This window comes from Pristis pectinata, chromosome 10 (genome assembly GCF_009764475.1).
Source record: "Pristis pectinata isolate sPriPec2 chromosome 10, sPriPec2.1.pri, whole genome shotgun sequence".
Classification (NCBI taxonomy): Eukaryota; Metazoa; Chordata; class Chondrichthyes; order Rhinopristiformes; family Pristidae; genus Pristis; species Pristis pectinata.
In genome coordinates, this window is record NC_067414.1 from 48,477,418 (window position 1) to 48,502,692 (window position 25,275).

A 25,275-nucleotide genomic window follows, 5' to 3' on the forward strand; every position below is an offset into this window, starting at 1 on the left:
CAGCCCTCCTGTCCACTACACCCCCAATCTTGGTGTCATCCGCAAATTTGCTGATCCAGTTTACCACATTATTATCTAAATAGTTAATATAGATGATAAACAACAACGGGCCCAGCACCGATCCCTGCAGCACACCATGTGCTGTGTGCAATATTGCTCCAGTTAAGCCTGCTATACACATTATATTCCATCTGCCATGTTCTTGCTCATACACACAGCTTGCCTATATTGCCTAAAACTATTTACATCCTCCTCCCTACCCCTAATCCCCTCAGATCTGTATTGTCAATAGATTGAAAAAAATGACATTTAATCCCCTCAGACAAATCATTTTTATAAACTATGTGCAGCTGGGACCTAAGCACCAATTCATGTGGTACCGCACTAGTCACAGCCTGCCAGCCCCTGAGGGACAGATGTTCTTCCTGCAGTTTGTTATGAACGAAGGTTCACATTTATGCCTCCGAATTGATTCCGATAAAATTACCCACTACTGAAGTTAAACTAACAGCATGTAGTTGCACAGCCTGTCCCCTCCTCTATCTTTAAACAATAGTAACTATATTTCTAAATAGTAGTCCTTCAATACTCCGGCACTGTGTCTTTCACCAGGGATGATTGAAACATGATGGTCAGAACTTCTGCAATTTTCTCCCTTGTTTCTTTTTACACTGTGAGATCTAATTTACCCAGGTCTTGTGATTTATCCACCTTCAACTCCTTGATATATCCTCTTTTATAATGAATACTCTATTCAATATTTCACACACTACTTCTTAAATATAGCATAAGCATTTCCTCCTCTGAAGGGGTGAGAACAGAGGTGGAAAAAAATTGGATGAGATGCAGTGAAGGACTCAGTTAACTACAATAGAAGAGAAGCCACTGTTAGGAAGAAAACATCTGAGAGGCACCTGTAAGGTATATATCATCATCAGTGCGGAGACGAGAGAACTGGGAGAATAGAGTTCTTAGAGAAGGTAGGTAGGTATAGTTGAGATAGCAGTGGGAATCTGTAAGCTTGTAATGGGTGTTTGTTGATAGCCTAGCCCCTGAGATGGAAACAGATAAAAATCCAGAAAGGGAAGAGTCAGGGATGGACATGAGAAAGTGAGAGCAAGGTGGAAACTGGCAGCAAAAATAACAAAATAATTGAATTCTGTGTGAGTGCAGGAAGCGGCACCAATGCTGTTGTAGATGTATCCAAAAAAGATTTGAGGGAGTAGACCCAAGAAGGATGGAAACAGAGATTATTCCATAATTTCCACAAAAAGAGGGGTGAAGTTTGGACCATGCAAGGGCTCATAGCTGCATTTTTGATTGGGAGAAAGTGACTGGGATTCAGGGAGAAGTTGTTACTTGTGACAACCAGTTCAGCCAGAATTAGTGTTGGTAGTACTGTTCAAGGAATAAGCAGAGGACTCCCAGACCATCTTGGTGTGGAATGGAGGAAAAGGCTCATTAGGCTGAATGGACAATTCCTCTGAATATGTTACTTTATCACTTTGCCCCTGGATTCCAAATATTGCACAACGTACATAAACCAAAGGCGAGTCTCTTTTCTGATTAGCCTCAGTGGTGTTGTTGTGTACTTCAGCTGGAAGCCCTCCGAGCGGCGGCGGCGCTGCTGTTGTGTCCCTCTGGCGCGGGTCCTCCGGGCGGCGGCGGCGCTGTTGTGTCCCTCTGGCGCGGGTCCTCCGAGCGGCGGCGGCGCTGTTGTGTCCCTCTGGCGCGGGTCCTCCGGGCGGCGGCGGCGCTGTTGTGTCCCTCTGGCGCGCGTCCTCCGGGCGGCGGCGCTGCTGTTGTGTCCCTCTGGCGCGGGTCCTCCGAGCGGCGGCGGCGCTGTTGTGTCCCTCTGGCGCGGGTCCTCCGAGCGGCGGCAGCGGCGCTGTTGGGCTGTCAGGTGTGAGCCCAGCTGTGGCCGCCCTTCAGCGAACGGTAGGGCGCAGGGAGCCGTGAACCGAGCTGAGCGGTCGTTGAGGGGGAGCGGTGGGAGAAAACACCGGCCCCTCTGGACAGAGGCTGATGGACGCCACAGAGCGAGGCCAGTGCAGCCGCTGGAAGGACATGGACTGTCAGCGCAGTAAGTTTCCGTGAACAGATGGACAGCGGGCAGGGTCGGTGTGTGCCGGCCGCTCCGGGGATCCAGCTGCCCGCCTCCTGCGGCCCAGCGTTCCCCGGGCTGGGCTACCGACTGCCCACCGGGCCGGAGTAGCGGAGGGTTGGTGTTGGAGCCGGTAGGAGGGTGGAGCTAAGTGTAGGTGGATGGGAAAGGAGGGTGTTGGGTGCCAGGGGAGGAGGAGTGGAGGAGGGGGCTGTTAGGTGCCAGTGGGAAGAGGATGGGGGCTGCTGGGTGCCAGTGGATGGCAGGGGGAGGAGGAGGAGAGGGGGCTGCCTGGTGCCAGTGGGAGGGAGGAGGAGGGGGCTGCCGAGTGCCAGGGAAATGGAGGGGGGAGGAGGAGGGTTCTGGATGCCAGGGTAGGAGAGAAGGGGGAGGATGCTAGGTACTAGTGGAGGAGGGTGGAGTTGGGTATTGTTGTAAGGGGGAACAAAATGGATGAGTAGGGTAGAGGGTGGAGTTTGCTGCTATTGTTGGGATGAGAAATAGATCGGGTGGAATTTCGAGTTGATTTATATGTGGGGAATGGTGCTGTGTGTTAGAGATGCAGGAAAAAGCTAAGAGTCCTGTTGAGATCAAGTCTGGAGATGAGGTGCTTGGTATTAGGGATTGGTTGTGGGAGGATGTGGTGGGGATAGTATGAGTTAAATGAGGGGTGAAGATGCCTGAGGGGTAGAGATAAATAGTTGGTGAAGGGGAGATGGGTGCCTTGTTAGGGGTTTTGGGGAGCAAATGGTGGGTTTCAGGTTAGGAAAGGAGGTAGATACCATGGGGTAGTAAGGTTGGATATCAGGAGGGGTGATTCTCTGGGAAAGAGTTGGGTTCTTGTGTATGGTGTGCTAATGAGGTCCCAGTGGTAGTAGTTGAGAAGGTTTAACCTTGTTCATAATGCTAAAAGACAGTTATTCACAACCTAAATATGGTATATAATCAGTGATATTGTACCTATTGTAAGACCATTTCCTAATTTAAGTTTGATTTAATTTGTTTGATTTGATTTAGTTCAATTTTATCTGCATTCATTTTGAAGACTTAATATCGAATATTAACTTTGCAGCAACATTAAAGCAAATTAGCATGAATTTGATCAATGTTTTTGGTATTGTACTGATTGTTTCAGTTATACTGCAAATTTTGAGAACCTGTTCTATTATTTTGATCACACTATCACCATTTTAGAAAAGTTTTTGAAGGGAAAGGAAAATAAATGTGCCACAATAAATCGCTTCATTCACCTCTATTTCTCACTGATTTCTTTGCATTCATCTGAACTTGGCATTGAAAATGCGATGAAACTTAGGATTCAGAAAAATAAATTGTGTGATTAAGATACAATATGTTAGTACAGCTTAATAGAACACTTTAAGTGTTTTGTACCAAGTGTTAGAACTGAGGAGTCCACAAAGTGTTTTTTTTTGCATTTGAAGCACCGTGTATACAAAACATGTTTCCCTCCAACTTCCTCATCCAAACACACAAAGATGATTTGTAAAAATGCACTGAAAGCCACAGCATGAGCACATTTCCTATCCAGTGGGTTATTCAGAGGCTGATTTTTAATTATAATGTGTTTGAGAAATGATTTATGCTCCTCATGAATTCTCCCTCTTACTACTACTCCTTCCTGCTCTCAACATTCCTTCCTTTGCCCTTCTCCAAGTTGTGTTTATCTAACTTCTGCTTGCATCTCTGATAGTTACTTTAGTCATGTGTACATTTCATATTCTTACAACTCACAGATTACAGAAGTTCCTCCTGAAGTCACCATTTCAGCTCTCTACTATAACCAGTATATTTTTTCACCATTGGGTTTTTTCATTTGTAGAGTAAGGAGTCCCAGTCTTTGCACTAGTTCCTGACTGGCATTAGTTTTGGTATCAACAATAAAAATGTTTTTCACTCCAAAAGTTGCTTTAACCTTCAATGAGAATCAAAAAAACTGCAGATACTGGATATCTGACATAAAATACTAAATACTGGAAATACTCAGCAGGCCTGGTGGTTTTTGTGGAAAGAAAATCCGTTAATGTTTCAGGTCTAGGACTCAACCTGTCTCTAATCTCTTTCCATTCTCTTCACTGCTCATGTTCCCAGTTATCATCAGCCAACTTGGAAGTGTTACATTTGGTCCCCTCAACCAAATCATTCATCAGGTTGAGAATAGTTGGGGCCCAAGTACTGATACCTGCAGCACCCGACCAGTCATAGCCTGCCACCCTGAGACGGATTTGTTTATTCCTATTCTTCAAGTGACGTGGGTGTTAAACATCTCAGAGGATCTATCTTGGGCCCAACACATTGGTGCAGTCACGAAGAAGGCACGCCAGTGGCTCTACTTCATTAGGAGTTTGAGGAGACTTGGTATGTCACCAAAGACTCTTGCAAATTTCTAAAGATGTACAGTGAACATTCTGACTGGTTGCATCACAGCCTGGTATGGAGGCTCCAATGTGCAGATGGAAAGAAGCTGCAGAGGGTTGTAGACTCAGCCAGCTCCATCACAGGCACAACCCTCCCCGCTATTGAGGGCATCTTCAAGAGGCAGTGCCTCAAGAAGGCGGCATCCATCATTAAGGACCCTCACCACCCGGGACACACCCTCTTCACATTACTACCATCAGGGAGGAGGTACAGGAGCCTGAAGACCCACACTTAACATTTTAGGAACAGCTTCTTCCCCTCCACCATCAGATTTCTGGATGGTCCATGAACCCATGAACACTACCTCATTATTTCCTCTTTTGCACTATTTATTTTCGTACCTTATAGTAATTTTTATATCTTTAGGCACTGTACTGCTGCCGCAAAACAACAAATTTCACAACGTATATCAGTGATTATAAATCTGATTCTGACATTTAAAGCTAAACACTTTGTGGGGATTCAATCTCTGCTTCAAGTTTGGCAGTTAGTGTCACTATCCACCTAATGGTCAAGCTAATTGCAATAAATCCTTCTGATTGGAGGTGGTATTGCACTGCTGCAAAATAATAGGGCAAATAGGAGCTAAAATTAAAGCAAAATATCTGATGCAGAAGATCTGAAATAAAAAAAAGAAAATGCTAGAAATTCTCATTAGGTCAGGCAAAATCTGTGATAGGAGAAACCGAGGTAACAGAGAGAAACAAAGATTGTCTAATTCTGATGAAAGATCAACTACATATAAATGTTTTGCAAGCAGCTAAGGAAATCCTTAATGTAAAAGCATCAGAAAAGTCAATGTGGGACACCGGTCAGTTCCCACTTCCTTCTCCCTGCAAAGTGGAAACTGAAATTGAAGTTCTGGTCAGTGCAGGAGAGAATTTCCTATCTTCAAATTGACAGAGTGATACAAGGAGAGCTGCGGTATCATGGAAGGTGATTGTCAATGCTATTACTTGGCATATATCAGCACAAAAAGTTATTGACTTGCTAAACAATGGAACAGATATCTGAAGATTGGATATAGTAAGAATTACAACTGTATTTTGGATTTTTAATCATATTTCTTATTGATGAGAAATACTTTGGTTTGAGTTTTGTTTTGGTTGTGTTTGCAAAGCTATTATCTCCAAGCCCAGCACTGAGAAAGGATTTTTGATCATTGTCTTTCCTAGAGAGGGGAAAAATCTGCAGGTAGATCCATGGCTTTTAGATCAAGCTTGCATTCAAATATTGCAGTTATGATTCATAAATTAAATTGGTTTATTATTGCCACATGTACTGAGGTACAGTGAAAAACTTTGTTTTGAATGCCATCCATACAGATCATTTCATCACATCAGTCCATTGAGTTAGTACAAGGGAAAACAATACAGAATAAAGTGCTACAGTTGCAGAGAAATTGCAGTGCAGGCAGACAATAAGATGCAAGGCCATAATGAGGTAGATTGTGAGGTCAAGAAGAAGCTGTCCTTGAGTCTGGTGGTATATGCTTTCAGGCTTTTGTATCTTTTGCCCAATGGGAGGGGGGAGAAGAGAGGATGTCCGGGGTGGGTGGGGTCTTTGATTATGCTGGCTGCTTTACCGAGGCAGTGAGAAGTGTAGGCAGAGTCCATGGAGGGGAGGCTGGGTTTCGTGATGTGCTGAGCTGTGTCCATAATTCTCTGATGTGATGAGCTCTGTCCACAATTATTTTGTTTAAATAAAACAGCCTGCTGATACATGGAAGCATGGCTCTTTTGTTAAGAAATAACAATTTGTACATATTAAATTAAATGATTGTTTTCTGAGCAACTAAACTGCACAAGAGGTTAATTCTGATTCTGCCTCACTCAAATATGGTAGAGGCATTTCAGAGGCTGTTAGATAGGCACATGAGTGTGCAGATAATGAGGGATATAGACATTGTGTAGCTAGAAGGGATCAGTTTAGTTAGGCATTTAATTACTAGTGTAATTAGTCTGTCACAACATCATGAGCCGAAGGCCTTGTTCGTGTGCTGTACTGTTTAATGCTCTATGTAAATACAAGTAGTCTGCCTTCTAAACAAGTGGAAGCACACAAGGATACCTACAAAAATTTGATATCTATTTCCAATGTCAATGAGAACACGCTATTGAATATTCTGTTATTTGATCACCTAGTGTGGGTCAACTTAAAAAGATACGATCATTAAGGAAAATCCCAAGGCCTTTTTCAAGTACGTGAAGGGTAGAAGGATGGCTAGGATGAAGGTAGGTCCGATTAAGGACAAAGGTGGGAGAATTTGCCTGGAGGCAGCAGAAGTGGGAGAAGTTCTCAATGAGTACTTCTCTTCGGTATTCACCAGGGAGAGGGGTCTTGATGATGCGGAAGGGAGTGCTGGTAGGGGTAATGTTCTCGAGGTTGTTGATATCAAGAGAGAGGATGTGTTGAAGTTGTTAAATAATATTAAGACAGATAAATCTCCGGGGCCTGACGGGATTTTCCCCAGGCTGCTTCGAGAGGCTAGGGAGGAGATTGCTGAACCGCTGGTAAGGATCTTTGAGTCCTCGTTGTCTACAGGGGTGGTGCCGGAGGATTGGAGGGTTGCGAATGTTGTCCCCTTGTTCAAAAAAGGTAATAGGGATAGGCCAGGGAATTATAGACCGGTGAGTCTCACGTCTGTGGTGGGTAAGCTGTTAGAAAGGATTCTAAGGGATAGGATTTATGAACACCTTGAGAATCATGGACTGATTAGGGACAGCCAGCATGGCTTTGTGAAGGGAAGATCTTGCCTCACAAGCCTGATAGAGTTCTTTGAGGAGGTGACGAGGAAGATTGATGAGGGTAGTGCGGTGGATGTGGTTTACATGGATTTTAGTAAGGCATTTGATAAGGTTCCTCATGGTAGGCTTCTTCAGAAGGTCAGAGGCCAAGGGATCCAAGGAAGCTTGGCTGTGTGGATTAGGAATTGGCTTGCATGTAGAAAGCAGAGGGTTGTGGTGGAAGGAGTGCCCTCGGATTGGAAGGCAGTGACTAGTGGTGTCCCGCAGGGATCGGTTCTGGGACCTCTACTTTTTGTGATATTTATAGATGACTTAGATGAGGGGGTGGAGGGCTGGGTTAGTAAGTTTGCAGACGACACTAAGATAGGCGGTGTTGTGGATAGTGTGGAGGGCTGTCGGAGCTTACAGAGGGATATTGATAGGATGCAGAGCTATACTGACAAGTGGCAGATGGAGTTCAATCCGGAGAAGTGTGAGGTGGTACACTTTGGAAGGACAAACTCCAGGGCAGAGTACTGGGTGAATGGCAAGGTACTTGGCAGTGTAGAGGAGCAGAGGGATCTAGGGGTTCATATTCACGGTTCATTGAAAGTTGCCTCACAGGTGGAAAGATCAGTTAAGAAGGCCAATGGGATGTTGGCTTTCATAAATCGCGGGATTGAGTTTAAGAGCCGCGAGGTGATGATGCAGCTTTACAAAGCTCTAGTTAGGCCACACTTAGAGTACTGTGTTCGGTTCTGGTCGCCTCATTATAGGAAGGATGTGGAGGCGTTGGAGAGGGTGCAGAGGAGATTTACCAGGATGCTGCCTGGATTGGAGAGTATTGAATACGAGGAGAGGCTTAAGGTGCTAGGGCTTTATTCTCTGGAAAGGAGGAGGATGAGAGGAGACATGATAGAGGTATATAAAATATTGAGAGGAATAGATAGAGTAGACAGTCAGCGCCTCCTTCCCAGGGCACCAATGCTCAAGACGAGAGGTCATGGCTTTAAGGTTATGGGTGGGAGGTTCAGGGGAGATATCAGAGGGAGGTTTTTCACCCAGAGAGTGGTTGGTGCATGGAATGAACTGCCTGGGGTGGTGGTGGAGGCAGATACATTGAACAGGTTCAAGAGCTTGTTGGATAGGCATATGGAGGAATGTGAGATAGAGGGATATGCGGGAGGAAGGAGTTAGGTAGTGTGAGGGTGGTCTGATGGACGGCACAACATGGTGGGCCGAAGGGCCTGTTTTGTGCTGTATAGTTCTATGGTTCTATGGATCAGATTATGAGACCAATTGAAGCCACTGAACTAGAGAAGGGCAATCAGAAGATTTTAATTTGTTACTGTCATTTAAAAAAAATTGTTACCAGGATGTTGATGTTTCTGGAGAGGCCAGCATTTATGGCCTTTCCCTAATTGCCCTTGAGAAGGTTGTGCTAAAGTGCCATCTTGGACCACTGCAGTCATGCTGGTGGTTCATTCTGCATACAGTAAGGCCACTAGTGACAATGTTATTTGAGGGGCAATAATTGGCCTAGAAACAAAGCTAGTTCAGTGTTTTCTGAATGTAGAAAATATCTAGCATTTTTAATCCAAATTTTAAAAATCTACTGCATGTTTTTTGCCTAGAATATTCCTTTTAATTTACTTTTTTGCCACTCCATTAGGAAACTGATGGTCTTATCTGTGGCTATCACCTAGAATTTAAAGGTTAAACTATTGTTTACCCAATGTGGGAATTCTGTCTAGGCCTAGAAAGGGGTTATCATTCAGATTTTAGCCTGCAACTGGTGTCTGACAAGGCCTGAAAAGAAAATATCCATCTGCTTTGATCATGGCTCTGACATTTGAGCAAGGTGGACAAAGGTGTAATTTTTTTCACATCATCTGTGGCCTTGGCATTGCCCTCTGGCACTTCCGGCAGCATTCAGGATTCTGTCACACAATCTGTTGTCATGTCCTGGAAATCATGTTAATTGTAATTATTAATGTTCTTTGTATTTTAAATTATCATTCAAAGTGTCTCTTATTCAATAATTCTAGCATGAACGTGGAATATTTGATAAGTTAATCATTCTTTATAAGCTTGGTTGATGACCAATGTTCAGTACTATTCAAAACATATCTGATACGGAGATATGCTAGTTTGTAAAATTACTTATTAAGTGGAAGTCCTAACTTTTAATTGGTTTCTGAATGATTGCAGTCTAAGTATGACCACGTTAATGAATTTTTGATCCAATTGAAAAGGAGCTGATTGATTGGGTCTGTCACAGTATTCTTGTTTTCTCACAGCTCTTCTTGAAACTGCGTGTTTTAGTGACCCAGATGCCAATATTGACCTTGGCACACAGCCTGAAGTAGAAAAGGAAGAACTTCATGTGGAATTGGCCAAGGTAAGCTGAGATATATAGCTTTATTATGTTAAGTCGGTTCCTTTCGGGGGGCGGCGGGGGGAACATTGGTATGTGATTATAAATTAGCCTTTTCTATATTCTGACAGAAATGCAGTAACAGTTATAAAATAAACATTTATAGAGAGTATCCTGAAACAAGGTGGGGGGAACAATCCAAAGATCCTTGAATGACCATAGATTCTCACCTGATCCCTCACAACATAGAAACAAGAGGTAAATATGTAATCTATCAAATCCAGTCCAACATTAAATGAGATTATGGCTGATCTGTGATCTAACTCCATTTACCCCATCTTTTCCCCTTATCCCTTTTGGTTAATAAAAATCTATCATTTTGAGATTTAAACCTAACCATTGATCTGACAATAATGGTTATTGAAAGAGAATTTCTGCCTCTGTGTGCAGTATTGTTTACCCCTGAAAGGGCTGGATTTAATTTTTTGACCATGTCCCCTTGTCTTGTAGTCCTCAACTAGTGCATATACTTAATAAGTTCTCCTTAATACTCTGAAAACTTCCATCAATTCAATTCTGTTTTATCATCATAGGCATAGATGGAATTTATGTAAAGTGTCTGAATCCATTTCTTCCCTATTTATGTCTTGCTATCTCCCTTCTACATCAGTCTGAGGGAACATGTCTATAACTCTGTTCTTTAGTTCCCATATCTGTAATCTTTGAATATTTCTTTGATTGTTCAGCTACATTATGCACTACAAAATAATAAAAATTATCACTTTAAAAAAATATTGAAAAATATTACATTAAAAGAAAAAAATAGGTTTAAGTCACAACTGTTCAAGCTTCCCCTATGGTTTTGACTTATTGATTAGCTAAGCCACACTGATCCTCAGAGTCCTAGGTTCAGTCTTGGTTTGTGTTTAATTCCTTCACATTAACTGGAATGATGATCAAAGTAATGTGTTTACTCAAAAATTGATTGTCCCTCTATTAGAATCATAGAGACATACAGCACGGAAACAGGCCCTTTGCCCATAGAGTTCCCGCCAACCATCGTGCACCCATTTACGCTTATCCCATTTTCAATCTCCCTATATTCCCATCAGCTCCCACCAGATTTTACCATTCACCTTCTCACAATTTACTGTGGCCATTTAACCTACCAACCTGCACATTTTTGGCATGTGGGAGCAAACTGGAGCATTTGGAAGAAGACCGTGTGGTCACAAGAGAGTGCAAACTCCACACAGATAGCAGTGGAGGTCAGGATGGAATCCAGTTCACCGGAGCTGAGGTAGCAGCTCTACTAGCTGTACCATCTTGCCTATTGAAGCAGTAGTTATTGAAACACATCTTCATTGGTTTGCTGATGTTTGTTGAATGGTTGATTGCAGTCTCATGAAACTATTGCTAAGCTGGAGCCAAATGCATATTTGCAATCAGAAGAGAGAGAGATAAATGTTTGGAATCTAATCTGAAGGAAGCAATTTTGAGATTAATATGCAAGAGGAAACTGCTTTAGACGCCCAACAATGATGACCATTTGTATGGAGGCTGTTAATGTGTTTGACTGAGAATGTAGATAAATGGAAGGGTAGAATTAGCAATATATTTTAGTCTGCTTTCATTGTGCAATCAATAGTGGTGTCTCTTCACGTATCAGTTTTATGTTCAGATATGTTCCTGTAAGGTTGGTTTGAAAAGCCATCTGATAGCTTGTCTTTTTTGCTGTGAACCATCTTATTTGTATGCCATCAAGAATAAATTTAGCTGATCTCAGCCTGTGTGGATGTAGAGAAGTTCGAATGTCCTGAATTAAGGTGATTTAAATCATCCAAGAATTTATGCCCAGATCAGATTTTGGTGATCCCTTTTCACCTTCAAATACATTTCTGTTGATTTTATAGTTGTCCCTCATTGAGATCATATATACCCCATTGAACATGGATAGTTTGCCTAGGCTTAATCTAGTATTAGTCATTTATTCTTATTTGAGGTATTATAGGGTGATTCTTCCCTATAAATAACCCATTTTCTTTCTGCATCTACCTGAGGAAAAATATTTCAACAAGCCTACACTCCATTCTCTAACTCTCAACCATATAGGCTGGGGTTCATCATTTGAACTACCTGTGCAGTCACTGATTTGCTTGCCTATATCCTGTAATATCCTTAACTCAGCAAAACTTTTACCCTCTGCCATTTTAATCATTCCCCAAGAATTTCTCTCATCTTCGTTCCCTTAAATCCAAATTACGCAGATCTGAATTGATTTATATAATGGGAAGATAGGTTAATATTTTGGAAGAATAAGATCAAATAGGCCAATGTTATTTTCATCTAAATATGTCCTGAAGCTGAAATTGTCATGCTGGCAATGTATTGGAAATGAGTTGAGGAGGTAGAAAAGAAAAAAATTGAATATCCAGTACACTTGTTCTCCATTTCCAGGTTAGTATATGCCTCAATTGCACAAAAAGTATTGATTAGAAAATCATGTGTAGCACTTCTCCAAGTTCCATACAAGAGGACTCAACTAGCAAAGCATCCCACTGATATCCAACTTGAAAAATCATTCTTTACACATTTGTGGATCTATGAGCTCTGAATTTGCACTTCTGCTCGTCGCATGAGAAATATTATGTTTATTTGAAGAATGGATACAATAAACTTGATCCAAGTTTCTTGCATAAATCTTTTTAGCTCTACATATAAAATTACTTCCAAGCTTTTTCACTTATTACATAGAGACTATTTTCTTTTGGCATGTAACCAAATAATTGTGTTTGTTGAGATTGCATTACTAGGCAAGATCAAAAGAAAAACAAAGTGATTTTCTAACCATATTTTAAAAAAATACAAAATGTAGAACTTTCACCATAAACCTTTTGGAAGCAAAAATTATGTTTTGGATTGCAAACTGATTGCATTAATTTTACGTAGTGGTCTATCTGTAAATAAATTGTGATAAAATGTCCAGTGGGTTAGATGGAAATAATACAAATTACTGAAATGTCTGCTTAAGATATAAGATATTTATTAGTCACGTGTACATCGAAACACAGTGAAATGTGTCTTTTTGCGCCACTGAGAATGTGCTGGGGGGGCAGGCCACAAGTGTCGCCACTATGTAAATTGTTTCTTTTTAATACCAGCTGGAAGATGAAATCTCTGCATTGCGACAAACTCTGATTGCCAAGGAGAAACATCTAATTGAAATAAAACAGAAGATGGGTATTACCCCACTGAATGAAATAAAATATAACTTAAGCAAAAGTTGGCATGATATGCAGACTTCTATAATGTAAGTTTTTGAGTGATGGAGCTTGCCACTATTTGATTTAACCCTGGAGTACACTTTCTGCTTCATATGCAGAAATAATTGACTTTAATTTTAACAAACATTTCATACTAAATAATAACTACATTAATAAATTTCATACAAAATTTGTTGTTGGATACTGATTAAACTCTAATGGATTCAAGGATAATATCTCTTAAAAATGAGGTGTCCCATTGGCATTGGTAAGGTAAATGGTCTTCAGGTTTACTGATAAGTTGGAAGCTGTACATGTGTATATTGGGTGAGAATAGTTTTGAACTGAGCTGCAGTTGATTTTTTTTTACAGATGCTTATTACTTTTAATAGTCAAAGTACTAGTGTGTTTATAATACCACAAAGCTTTATACATGAATCAAGGTGCATAAAACCAATAGTAAATGTGGTAGCTAATATTTAATGGAAAATTTATTTTGCAGAACATGGAAGCATAAATAACAAATGTGGTCCATAAAAATACTGCAGCCTATCTGGCTAAACTCGTTTCATTTCAATATGTGTAAACAAATGAGGGCTTTGTGGTGTTTCAAGTAGTTAAATGCTTGTTTGCATGGCAAGTTGATGTATGAAATGCTCATCTTTATCTGAATTGAGAACTGAATATATTCAAATATAAACAATCCAACCTGAGCCTGACAACATGAATAATTTGATATGCAACCCAGTTATTGCCATTCAGGTTTCTAATGCACTCAACCCAATATTGCTGAGTCCACTTTGGCCCCTTTTAAGATATAATAGTGTATGTATTTATAAAATGATGTATTTATTAACATACTCCAAGGCATTAGCACATTTATTAATAAAGTGCCATCCTAACCTGAGCCCAAGGCATTATAAAGTTTATCAATGCCAACCCGACAATTTTGTTGCACTGCAAAGAACTAAGGAATCAAAATGGATGATCTTTCTCTTCCCATTTCCTCATTCTAGAATTGTGATATTTGGCCAGGGAATAGTGCAGAGGGGAGACATTTTAATATGTGAATGGGAAAAAAAATCAGAAGACTTGACCAGTTGTACACCCCCATAACAACTTTCACAGAGCAATCAGGATATTAGAAACTGGCTTAGGGTTTCCTAGTCAAAATATGCAGTACTGATAGTTTTGCAGTTAGTTGAAAACCTGGTAATGGAATAGGTTGCAAATATTCTACTGTTGATATGATCATTTGAAACTAATAATTGTGTGAGTTTATATTAAAGAGTAAGACAAAAACCAGATCAATTTTTGATACAATGTTATAGAACCATAGAACCATACAGCACATATAGCTAGTTAAAACTAAAATGCTACAAATCATGCATTTTAATTTGTTTGACCAGAATGCACTCTGCAAAATGGTTATGTAGCTTTCTGTCACAATCAAAAGGAATTGGAATTGGTTTATTATTGTCACGTGTACTGAGATGCAGTGAAAAACTTTTTGTTTCTGTGCCATCAGACAAATCATTGCTGTACACAAGTACATTGAGGTAGAAAAAGAAAACAATGCAGAATATAGTGTAGCAGCTACAGAAAAAGTGCAATGTAAGTAAACAAAGTGCAAGGGTCACAACAAGGTAGATTAGGAGATCAAGAATTCACCTTTAGCATATGAAGATGTCCGTTCAAGAGTCTGATAACAGCAGGTTAGAAGCTGTTCTTGAGTCTGGTGGCATGTGCTTTAGGCTTTTTTATCTTGCCAGCTGCAGAGGGGAGAAGGGAGAACGATCAGGGTGGGAGGGGTCCTCGATTACGTTGGCTACTTATCTGACTGCAGGAAGTGTAGGCTGAGCCGATGGAGGGGAGACTGGTTGCTGTGATGCGCTGGGCTTCATTCTCAAATCTCTGCAGTTTCTTGCAGTCTTGGGCAGAGCAGTTGCCATACCAAGCTGTGATGGATCTGGATAGGATGCTTTCTATGGTACATCTCTAAAAATAGGTAACAGTCAGTGGGGGGCATGCTGAAATTTTTTCAGCCTTCTGAGGAAGTAGAGGCATTGATGTGTTTTCTTGGCCTTAGTGTCAGCGTGGCTGGACCAGGATGAACTGTTGGTGATATTTACACTTAGGAATTTGAAGCTCTCAACCATCTCCACCTTGGCACCATTGATATAGACGGGTGTGCTTCCTTCCGATGATGAGCTCCTTTGTTGACATTGAGGGAGAGGTCAATGTCTTGCCACCATGCCACTAGGGTCTCCATCTCGTTGTTCTTTGATATTTGCCCTACTATGGTGGTGTCACCTGCAAACTTGTAAATGGAGTTAGAGCAGAATTTGGCCCCACAGTTGTTAATGTATAAGGGAGTATGGGTCTGAGGGTGTAGCCTTGCGAGAACGGTGTTGAGGATAATCGTGGAGGAAGTATTGTTACGTATCCTTACTAATGGTGATCTGTTAGTCAGGAAGTCAAGGATCCAGTTACAGAGGGGAGGGTGCAGAGTCCTCTGTTTAGGAGTTTGGAGATGAGTTTGTTTGGAATTATGGTGTTGAAGGTGGAGTATGACTCAGATTGCTCCAGAGACTTGGAAGAAGAGTTTCTGGTACTGTTTTTGAGCTGCATGACTTTGGTTAGATTCCACATGCCTTGTTTTTGAACCATTAAAGATTGCTTCAACGACTATGTGTTCGCCATTTCTTAACATTTTACCAAGGTGTGGTCGAATACAAGTTCCAGCTATTTTTGGAAGTATGTGAGCATACAGACCAATTGCTTCATAGATGCTTCTGATCTATTAGATATTTTCAGCATCCTTATGTTTCAGATTTACTACATCTGCTGTATTCTGGATCTCTCAATTCCGACATATTTTCTTTCCTTTCTCTCTTTAACTGCTGGCATTATTCTATCCTAACACAGATACTCCCTCTGTCCACTCCACCACTCATCCTTTCTATAACTTAAAACACTCTAGTCTTCTAATTTTTCCAGTTCTGGTGAAGTGTCATGGACCTGAAATGATGACTCTATCCACAGATGTTGCCTGATCTACTCAATATTCCTAATATTTTCTGGGTTTTTTTGTTTGAGGTCAGCTGTTAATGTCAATATTTCTTCCCAGAAGCCCCCCAGGGACTAAGGCTGATTTGCTTCCACACCAATTCTGTATGTTCTGATGTGACTTCTGAGGCCAAAGATTGATCTTCAGAATCTGAGATGGGAAGTGTTTGATCAGATGGGTGGGTTGTTTGGGAGGCAGCACACCCCTCTTGCCATTTGTACTGGGCTTTTTTTGTGTTCGCAACACACGGACACAATTCTCCATATCATTCCAAATGTTGCTCTTCCATTTTGGGTTGACATAGGCCAGAGAATCCCATGAGTTGGTGGCATGGTTGCACTTTACAACAAAGGCTTTAATAACATGCTTGAATCTTTTTCTCTACCCACTAGAGGAATTCTTTTGCTGTGACAGAACACAGAATTGTGTGCGTTTCTGGAGTCTACTCTCAAGCCTGCAAATGGTATGGGCTGCATGTTAGACCCGAATGTAATTCAGCCCTCAATGCTGGGGCTGTTGTCCTGGGAGAGGGCACTGGCATTGATTTGCTTATCCAGCCAGTGCATTTGGAGGATGAGACATTGTTGGTGTTGTGTCTAAAGGGCTTTGAGGTTCCTGCTGTAGGTAGTCCTAGTCTCAGGGGCATACAGGAGATCAAAGGTTATTGCTGCCTGGTGGACCAACAGCTTTTTGCTGGTTTTGACATCTTGATCTTCAAACACAGATGCTTTAGATGCCCATAGGCTATCCTGGCACACCTAAAGCATTAATGAATTTCATCATTGATGTCTGCCTTCAGTAAGAAGCAGCTCTCAAGATATGTGAAGCAGTCCACATTTTCCTGGGTCTCACTGTGTAGGTTAATTGTTCAAGTGTGCGGATATGTAGGTGGAGGACCACTGATCTGTGAATGTTAAGTGTAAAACTCATCCTATAAGCTTCAGTGAGCAAGTTGACAATGATTTAAAGCTTGGCCTTCCAAACATACTGTATATACGTAAGCATAGTGTGCATATACTGCAGTTTAACTAATGAGGTTGAGCTGTTGGTTTTTGGAGTGAAAGTTGCCTTTGGCCTAACCTGGCTTACTCCGCAGACACAGAAGGATGGAATATTCCCATTCCGAGAAAACATTCTTTTCAGGATGTTTTGGAATGAGCTTCCAATGACTGATGCCATCTGAATAGCTGTTTCATCTGACTTTTTGATGTGTTTTCAGCAACTGCCTTGCCTGTGAATCTGATCAGTTACTTTTTACCAAGCTTCCCTTTAATGGTAAAATATTGAAAATCCTGAAACATGGCAATGATAAAATGAAACATCAGATAATAGTTCGCATTGATTTCAATTCTGAAACTCTAAGCATTCTGCTTTATAAATCCGCTTTATAAATCCACTTTATAAGTTGATTCATTTTCCTGCGTGGTCACACTGTGGGTGGTTATTTGTTGTTTCTTTAGTAAGTCAGCTGATATACGTAACATTGCACAATATTCAGTCAGTTACTGTTCACCCACGGTACAGGCGTCTCCCATTGGAGATTATTGTTGCCAGGGGAAGATATTTAAATGCAAGTAAGTTTGTGAGTAATAAGATGCAAGAGCACTGACTCAGAGAAGGCAAGTAGATCAAGTTTAATTACTCATGCTGATGGTCTCTAAGTTTGTAATTAGATTTCAGTTATTGCTCTGGGTGTTTGCTCATCTTATTAGGGAGATCAAACTGGAGCAGGGTTTTTTTACCTCCGTACATATTTGTTGCACAATGTTTTTTGAAGGAAGTACAGTTGTAAACATATTATTTTGTGGGTAATTATATATTTGAAAATAAAGAAGATGAATGATGTACAACCTATCCCAGTCATTAGGAATAAATGCAGGAGTCAAGAAATCTGTTGTCGTTGATCTTGGAATAAGTGTCTGACTCTTGCAGAACGAGTAGATGCACAGAAAACCTTCAAATGAGGCTGTTCTTTTTCATAGTGAACAATGATACCATTGCATACAATAAGGTAAATTAGGTATTAGGTCTTGTATTTCTTTATGTCCTGAAAGCTTTGAGTAATTTCTAAGAATTCGTGTCCTTCTCCCATCACACACTTTGAATTGGCCTAGTTTTTTTTAAATCTGTCATTTTGCCTTTCCCAGGAGAGGAAGGAACTAGGGTGCAAATTCATTGTAAGGGACAGATGAGTTGGAACCCCTGGTGTTTTTCAGTATGTCCTCATATGTGACACTCAAAGCTGTACTCTTCATTGAAGTATGATTAAATAGAGACTAAACTCTTTCTGTAACTAACTGTGTCATGTCTAAATTATTTTTATTTTTTCCAAAAAGATACAAAAAAACACAGGAGACTCTCAATAACACTGGACAGAAGGCATCAGCAGCTTTAAATAATGTAAGCTCAACGCTTAGTAAGAAACTAGGAGAGATGAAGTAAGTTTAAAAAAATATATATAATTCTAATTTAATAAATCTGAATGGGTAGAATTTTTATACATTTTTAAGTAGATTAGACTTCTTATTCCACATAAGCTATTGTAAAAGTTACCTCTATTGGGTTGTTTCTGTATAACTTCCAAAAGTAGGGTTATGAAAATGTCTGTAGTGTCTGTAGATATATTAACTTTTCATGTTTTCAAATGTATTGACAATGCATTCTTTAGTATACTCTCTGTGCTGTATGATATTTACAACTAATTAACTGTTTTACTGTAGCTTGCATTACTTAAGGCTACTACTCCCAAGCAGGTGAGATTAAAATAGTTTTAAATGTTTTCTATGTCTTTTAAAATATCAATGTAGTTTAATTTAAAATTCTACATTCTCATTTTGGTTAATGTCTTTGTGCATATACAAATGGTTGACTGCAATTAATTCTGAGTGAGCATTTCCTTAATGAAGAATTCTCACTAACATTTCTTTCTCGAGTATAATATTTTCTATATGGCTATCTGGCACAAGATCATGTTATAACCCAAGTACATTCTTAGCAATAGAAACATTCAGTTGATTCTTCCAGTTTGCAATTTTCATTTGCTGAGGCACTCCTTTGGATTCAAGGATGACTTGCTTCCACTCTAATTTTATAGGTTCTGAGGTGGCTAATAAAGCCCATGAGGGGGCTACAGATTCTTCCACAGATGGGGTGGATGGCTGGGTAGTTTGTCAAGTGGTTTACTTCTTCAGCCCCCAGTTCATAGCGTTCAGCTTCTCAATACCATCTCTGATGCTCCTTCTCCATTTCGAGTAGTTATGGGGCAGAGATTCCCAGGAGACAGGGCCTCCTTGAAAAATGCAAGATCTGCGCTAAGTTCATCCTTGTGCCTTTTTCCCTGTTCAACTGGAATTCTCTTCCTATGATAGAGCTCAGGATAGCTTGTCTGTTTCAGGAGTCTGGTGTTGGATGTGCCAACAATATAGCCTACCCAATAGAACTGATTGAGGGCACTGGGAGAGAATGCTGACATCTGTTTGCGTAACCTTCCAATGAGGATTTTGAGGATATTTTGTTGGGAGTATTTTTCCTATGCTTTGAAATGTCTGCTGTAAGTAATCTAAGTTTTGGAACTATTTAGGAGGGGCAGGTTTTGTGCCAGGTCTGAGGTCTTGATCTTTAAATATCCTTTTCCTCAGTCGACTAAAGGGTCTGCTGGCTCTTTGAAAGCAATGGTGAAAAGCAGTGTCTGCTTTTGCTGAGAAGTATCTGCCAAGATGTGGGAAGTGGCCCATGGTTTCCTTGGTCTCACTGTAAACCTGTATTGTCAAAGAGCAGTGTGGTGCAGCAGGAACAGGTTTGTAAGGGGCCTTTGTCTCCATCCTCTCGCCTAATTTTGATGAATGTTGTTTTTAGCTTGAAGTTTGAGCTCTGAGCATGCATAACTGCAAGCATAGTCTCCATACTGCAGCTCGACTATGAGGTGACCTTGGTTCTGCAGTGTATTCATAATTGATTGAACAGTTTCTTATTCCAGAACATCAAGGCCACCTTGTACACTTACGAGCACTAGAAAGGTACCACCAATACTGTACGTGGAAAATCTTCCAATTCCACCAGTCAGATAAGTGAACCAATGCCAGCATACTCTCCTAAGCCAATATACCCGACATCAAGGCTCTGATGGGCAGGCCCTATCATTCACACACCAGACACCAGTTTCCAGTAAAGGTACACTACTCTGAACTCTTTGGCAAGAGATTACTAGGAAGATCAGAAAATGCTTCAAGAATGTTCTCAAATCCATCATGAAAAATTATAACATCCCCACAGTGTTGTGGGAATCCTTGGTTTATTACTGATCTTAGTGGAGAAGGAGCAACTGGGCTGGCATTGGAAGCTTCAACTGTAGTAGGATCTGTGGATCCCATAGTGGCTTCACCAGACCTTCAGAATACACATAACTGGAATGGAGGCAGTCAAGCTTAACAGCAAGGAAGAAGACTGGAGAAAATTCAGAGAACATGAACTCAAATCCTGATTAGTTTTAAAGAAGTGTTCACTAATGTCTTTCAGGAATTAAGTTAGGAAACAGTTCAAACTTCAGAACAACATGCAATAGATTGAAATTTGGAATACTATTCTGAAAAAGGCAGCTGATGCTGGGTAAATTATTAATTTTTGTTAACCATTAGGGAACTTGGTCCCAAAGTGAGTATATTGTGTTAGATCACAGGTCAACCGTGATCTCATGAATATTGGAATAGGCGAAACAAGCTTCTGTGTTCCATTGCTAATATTTCACATTCTTAGAAAATGCCTGTCAAAAATAACATTACTCATTTTTTTGCCCCTTATGTCAGATGATGAATGCAACTGGGTTGGCCTTGATTTTTCAAGATCTTATCCTGTCCATTAGGGAGAAGAGTTCAAAATTGGGGCCAAATTGTAAAAGAGAAAATGTTCTTTTCACTAGGGTTTGTCCTTTATCCTGAGCAAAGAAAATTGTAAAAGCTATTAGAATGTTGTTTTCAATTTATTCTACCAAAGAAATAACATATTTTAGTTTTATTTTGTCCCTTTACAATATCATTTATATTTGCAGTTTTTGAAACATGATAATATTTTTTGTAAAATATTGGATTCCAGATTTCTGAAAACTGAGATTTATTTATTAGAAGTTTGCCAATGTGTAGAATAGAACTCTAAACATCCCAAGTATTGGTACCATGGTAACAACCATGAGAATGAAACTGGATCAAAAGGTTATATACTGTCTTTCCATTCTCTAGCCAATGATAGATTCTGTTTCCTATGTGATGATTACAAGTAAATGAAGGCAGTAGTTTTACAGTTCTTTAGTAATACACCTGACTCTGAAGAGTGTTTATTCATTGTTAAAATGATACAGTTTTAAGCATACAGTTTGATTTTTGTTGCAAGGAAGTATTGGACATAAAGCAATTTCTTTTGAAGTTGTTACCTAGTTCAGTGGTTCCCAAGCTCAGTCCATCTGTGGGGCTTTAATAACAATAAGGTAATCCAAGCAGAAATTTGACACAAAAGTTTTTAAAAAAATAACCTCCATGCATTAGTTACTCAAACTTAAATGGCTGAAGGCAAACTCCGGGAATCAGTGGAATAGCTCAGCACCTTAAAAGGGGAATGTCATGACATCAGATGTTTATAGGGGTACCTAGCTTACTGATCGTGAACAAGTAGGACTACCTTTAAGAAAGGCTGAAGACCACTGATTATTACATTTAGATATGTTCCAGTGTAAAGAGTCTCAGTAATATTTGAAGCGTGGTTTTGAAGTTGGGCGACGAGACAGACCAGTGAAGTGAGTTGTGAAAGACATGGATTAGTGAAGAGGAGAGATAACTGTGTGTAGTATATTAATGCAGTTAACTTCAATGTAGTTGTTTGTATCCTTCACACAACTGCTTAAGCCTGGAAAGTGTGACTTAACTATTTTTGTGGTCAGGGCTTGTTCAGGTCCTACCACATGATGCAGTTTACAACTCCAAGGTTTTGTGAAGCTCAGGACCTTGTCAAGTACATTGGAACCAACTTTTAAGTTATTGCTAGAAGGTCCATTTTGACTGTGTGCAGGTAGGGAGGTAGCCTATTCAGGTAGATTTCCACTATTAGGGAATTCTAGGGCAATTTTAAAATGTTTAAAATCTCAGCAAAAGATTGGGCTTGTATTTACCTGGTTTGTTATCTGTACTTATCCTTCAATGTGATTGGCTGCTCAGCCAGCTTGAAGACATTCATTGTGGCTGGATGTCAGAAATCCTCTTGAAATGAAGCCTTACAGTATCCAACAGTGGAAAAGGGGGAAGTCCACACATCTTCAAGGTCAGCTGTGGGTCTGTCATTTTGGTGATATCTATATCTGGTCCACCACCTCTGCTCGGTAATTCTGTGATGATTGATTAACCAATAGAGCATATGCAGATACAGAGCTTTGTGGAAAACTCAAGACAGTTAGATTAGTTTTGAATTGCTCTAACAAAGAGCAGGCCTGAACTGTTGAATGTGCTGCTGACATTTGTGGTTCACTTAATTTTGTTTTTGTTGTTGACTAAACAATGCCTTTTTTAATGGTTAAGTAGTATTTTCAATAAGTGTTGTAATGGTGGCCTATTTCTTCACATTGCTTGACTGAAGGATGTCTATTATTTTTTCTTAATGCTTCCATGCCAGTTACCCTGTCCTGCATTCAATTAGCATGCCAGCTGTGAGGTAATGTGTCTTGTGTTGATAGAACAGAGGCATGGCTAAGCAATAGCTTTGATACTTGCCTGTGCCTTACTAACTATTTGATAAATGTATATTTATAATTTTAGGAACAAATTAGGTGTTACAAATCTTTGTAAAGTTTGTTAATATTTTTCTTGTGAACTGGCATGTCACATTGATTTCTGGTAAATTTTGCTCAGGTTTAGTATAAGTGCATGCTTATCAGTTGAAAAGATAATGCCAGAATCAAACTTAAATGTTATAACCTTCATTACTGTACCAAACAAATTGAACAAAACAAATGAGATCACCTTCAGTACCCTGTTTATGGTTATTGGAATTAGCTGAACTAATACTTGTGGACATCAAACAGCTATTTTCACTAAATAATATTTGTTCTAAATTGTCATTGTGTACATCGTAAATCAAAGATGCAAACTTAAAACCCAATTTTCAAGATGATTTGGAAATATACTGGTTCATTTAGGATAGATGCAAAAACAGCCAACGGGAACACTTTTTGATTAGTGTAATAGCCCCTCTGATCCTCCTGGGAAGTGGTTTTGGAACCACCTATTCGTACCATTTGTTATCCAGGTTAGTGTTTATTCTTGGATAAAAATGTATTTTTTTTTAGAAACATTAACTCATGAATTTTTGTTAGTGATGCTAGCATATAAATCTTTAGCAGATTAATTGGATAAGCCTTGCTCTAAATAATTGTCCCAATTAAAATGGTAAAATTTTTAACTGTAATCTCAGATATATTAGTTTAGTACAGGAGTGATTTTGGTGTTTCTGAAACTGATTTATTCACAGAGTAGTATCAGCATTTGATTTGGCAGTTCCCATGAGTTCTATCCACTGTGGTCTCGTTGCTGGTGAACCTGCACTACATTATAAATGGGGCAAAACCATTGCAAATTTATCAACTGATATGTACATGAAATCTGATTTTTGAAAGGTTCTAACTTCTGTATCTAATTTTTGTTATTTATGCCTATATTTTAAGAGCATCACTCTTATTTTGAGCCATTGGATGTGGAATGACTGGCTATGGCATCAATAGTATGGAATTGCATTAAGTGAATTCAGCTTTTATATTAAAAAGCAATGAGTACTTTTTCTTGTCAGTGTAAATTAGAAGTGTATGTGGCAGAATAGTTGATATAAATGTGTGATTTTTAATAATCCTATTTAGTGAAAAATGGGCCAATTATGCAAATCGTATAACTAAGAACACAAATCGATCTTTTGTTACCGTAGGAATTCTCCTACTTTCAAATCCCTTGAAGAGCGGATGGAAACTACTGTCAGCAGTCTAAAGGTAACAGTTTTACTGTCAAAGTTGCTGAAGGTAGCATTGCCATACTGCTCAAACCTACTCAATCACATTGATTTGATTGAATTAAGCTGCATTTAGTATTGATGTTACTGTATATATAAAAATCATTGACTGTACCTTCATTTATGTATTTAAAATTTCAGATAGCTGTTAATTTGTAACTAAACTTTTGGTCAAGATGTTATTAACATTCTCTAGAAAAACACAACCTTACATTTCTAAATTAATTTTACATTACCATTAATTGAATTGAATGGAAGTAAACATTGGAAAGAACAGATGCAGTAGAGATGACAAATAGAGCCCTTGCAGGGTCGTAGTGCATGCTGGGTGCTAACCTATCCCATGAAATGGAGTCAAATATGCATTATGTGACGGTGAGAGCAGGGTGGTAATGGTACTTTCCTGTTCTGTAATGGGAGCAAGAAGTAGCCCCAAACTATTTGGTTGTTTCTCTGCAATTGCAAAAATTGTTCCTAACAAAAATGTGTTTCTGCCATTTAGTGTAAAGTTGGTGTACCTACCCACAGCAGTGGAAGTTTTGAAGATGTGTTGAATTCTGCTGCTAATGCCAGTGTTCAAGAATCAAGCTTGGGATATCAGCAAACTAAAGACTTTGGAGCTTTTTGAATCTTTCCATAATACTGCTAAGTTTCAATGTGTAAATTTTGGTGTTGTAAGATATTCTTTAAAATTCACTAATCAGTCTATCCTGAGTAAATTTAGGAAGAACCTGGAAATACTCAACACAAAAGTAGAAACTGTTCCTGATGTCATTTTGGTGAATAAGTTGTTATTTATGAAGTCCTTATTCTATAAGTTATTTACATTAAACAGAATCTGAAGTTCACAGTAGCTCCTTTGACCAAAGCTTGTCATGAGGACTTTGTGTTGTACAAAAGAGACGTCTAGTTACCCAGTTTCTAATTTCTTTTATTTTACTTGACTTCATGAACATAGATTATTCCAAAAAATATAAGCAAGAATTGCAATAATAGGGCATTCAATTAAATTTGTTGTGCAATATTTCTAATTCTGTAAATGGGTGCTTGATGGTCAGAAGAGCCTGTCTCTGTGCTGTGTAACATTAATGTTAAAAATTTTACATGTAGAATTATGTATGCATTAGATTAATTGCTCAACATTTGGTAACACTACTTTGTGGACTAAATTTCATTTGGCAAGCTAAATGATCAAGATAATATTGGTGCCTTAAATAAAAAAGATCTAAAGGAGTCATTCCAGAAATTTTCTGTTTAATTATTTT

General features: G+C 39.6%; 1 protein-coding gene across 3 annotated transcripts; it reads left to right on the plus strand.

Moving 5' to 3' along the window:
• Nucleotides 1-1,842: 1,842 nt before the first annotated feature.
• tpd52l1 (tpd52 like 1) lies at nt 1,843-25,247 on the plus strand. Of its 3 annotated transcripts, XM_052025303.1 has the most exons (8): nt 1,843-2,083; nt 9,567-9,667; nt 12,805-12,953; nt 18,313-18,414; nt 18,697-18,729; nt 22,628-22,666; nt 23,930-23,990; nt 24,513-25,247. In XM_052025303.1, the coding sequence occupies exons 1-8, from the start codon at nt 2,026-2,028 to the stop codon at nt 24,636-24,638; spliced, it is 669 nt and encodes a 222-aa protein (XP_051881263.1). In that variant the 5' UTR covers nt 1,843-2,025; the 3' UTR covers nt 24,639-25,247. The 3 variants fall into 3 exon arrangements, with proteins under 3 accessions (XP_051881263.1, XP_051881264.1, XP_051881266.1); XM_052025304.1 differs by lacking the exon at nt 22,628-22,666; XM_052025306.1 differs by lacking the exons at nt 18,697-18,729; nt 22,628-22,666 and having other exon boundaries at nt 1,844-2,083.
• Nucleotides 25,248-25,275: the final 28 nt, after the last annotated feature.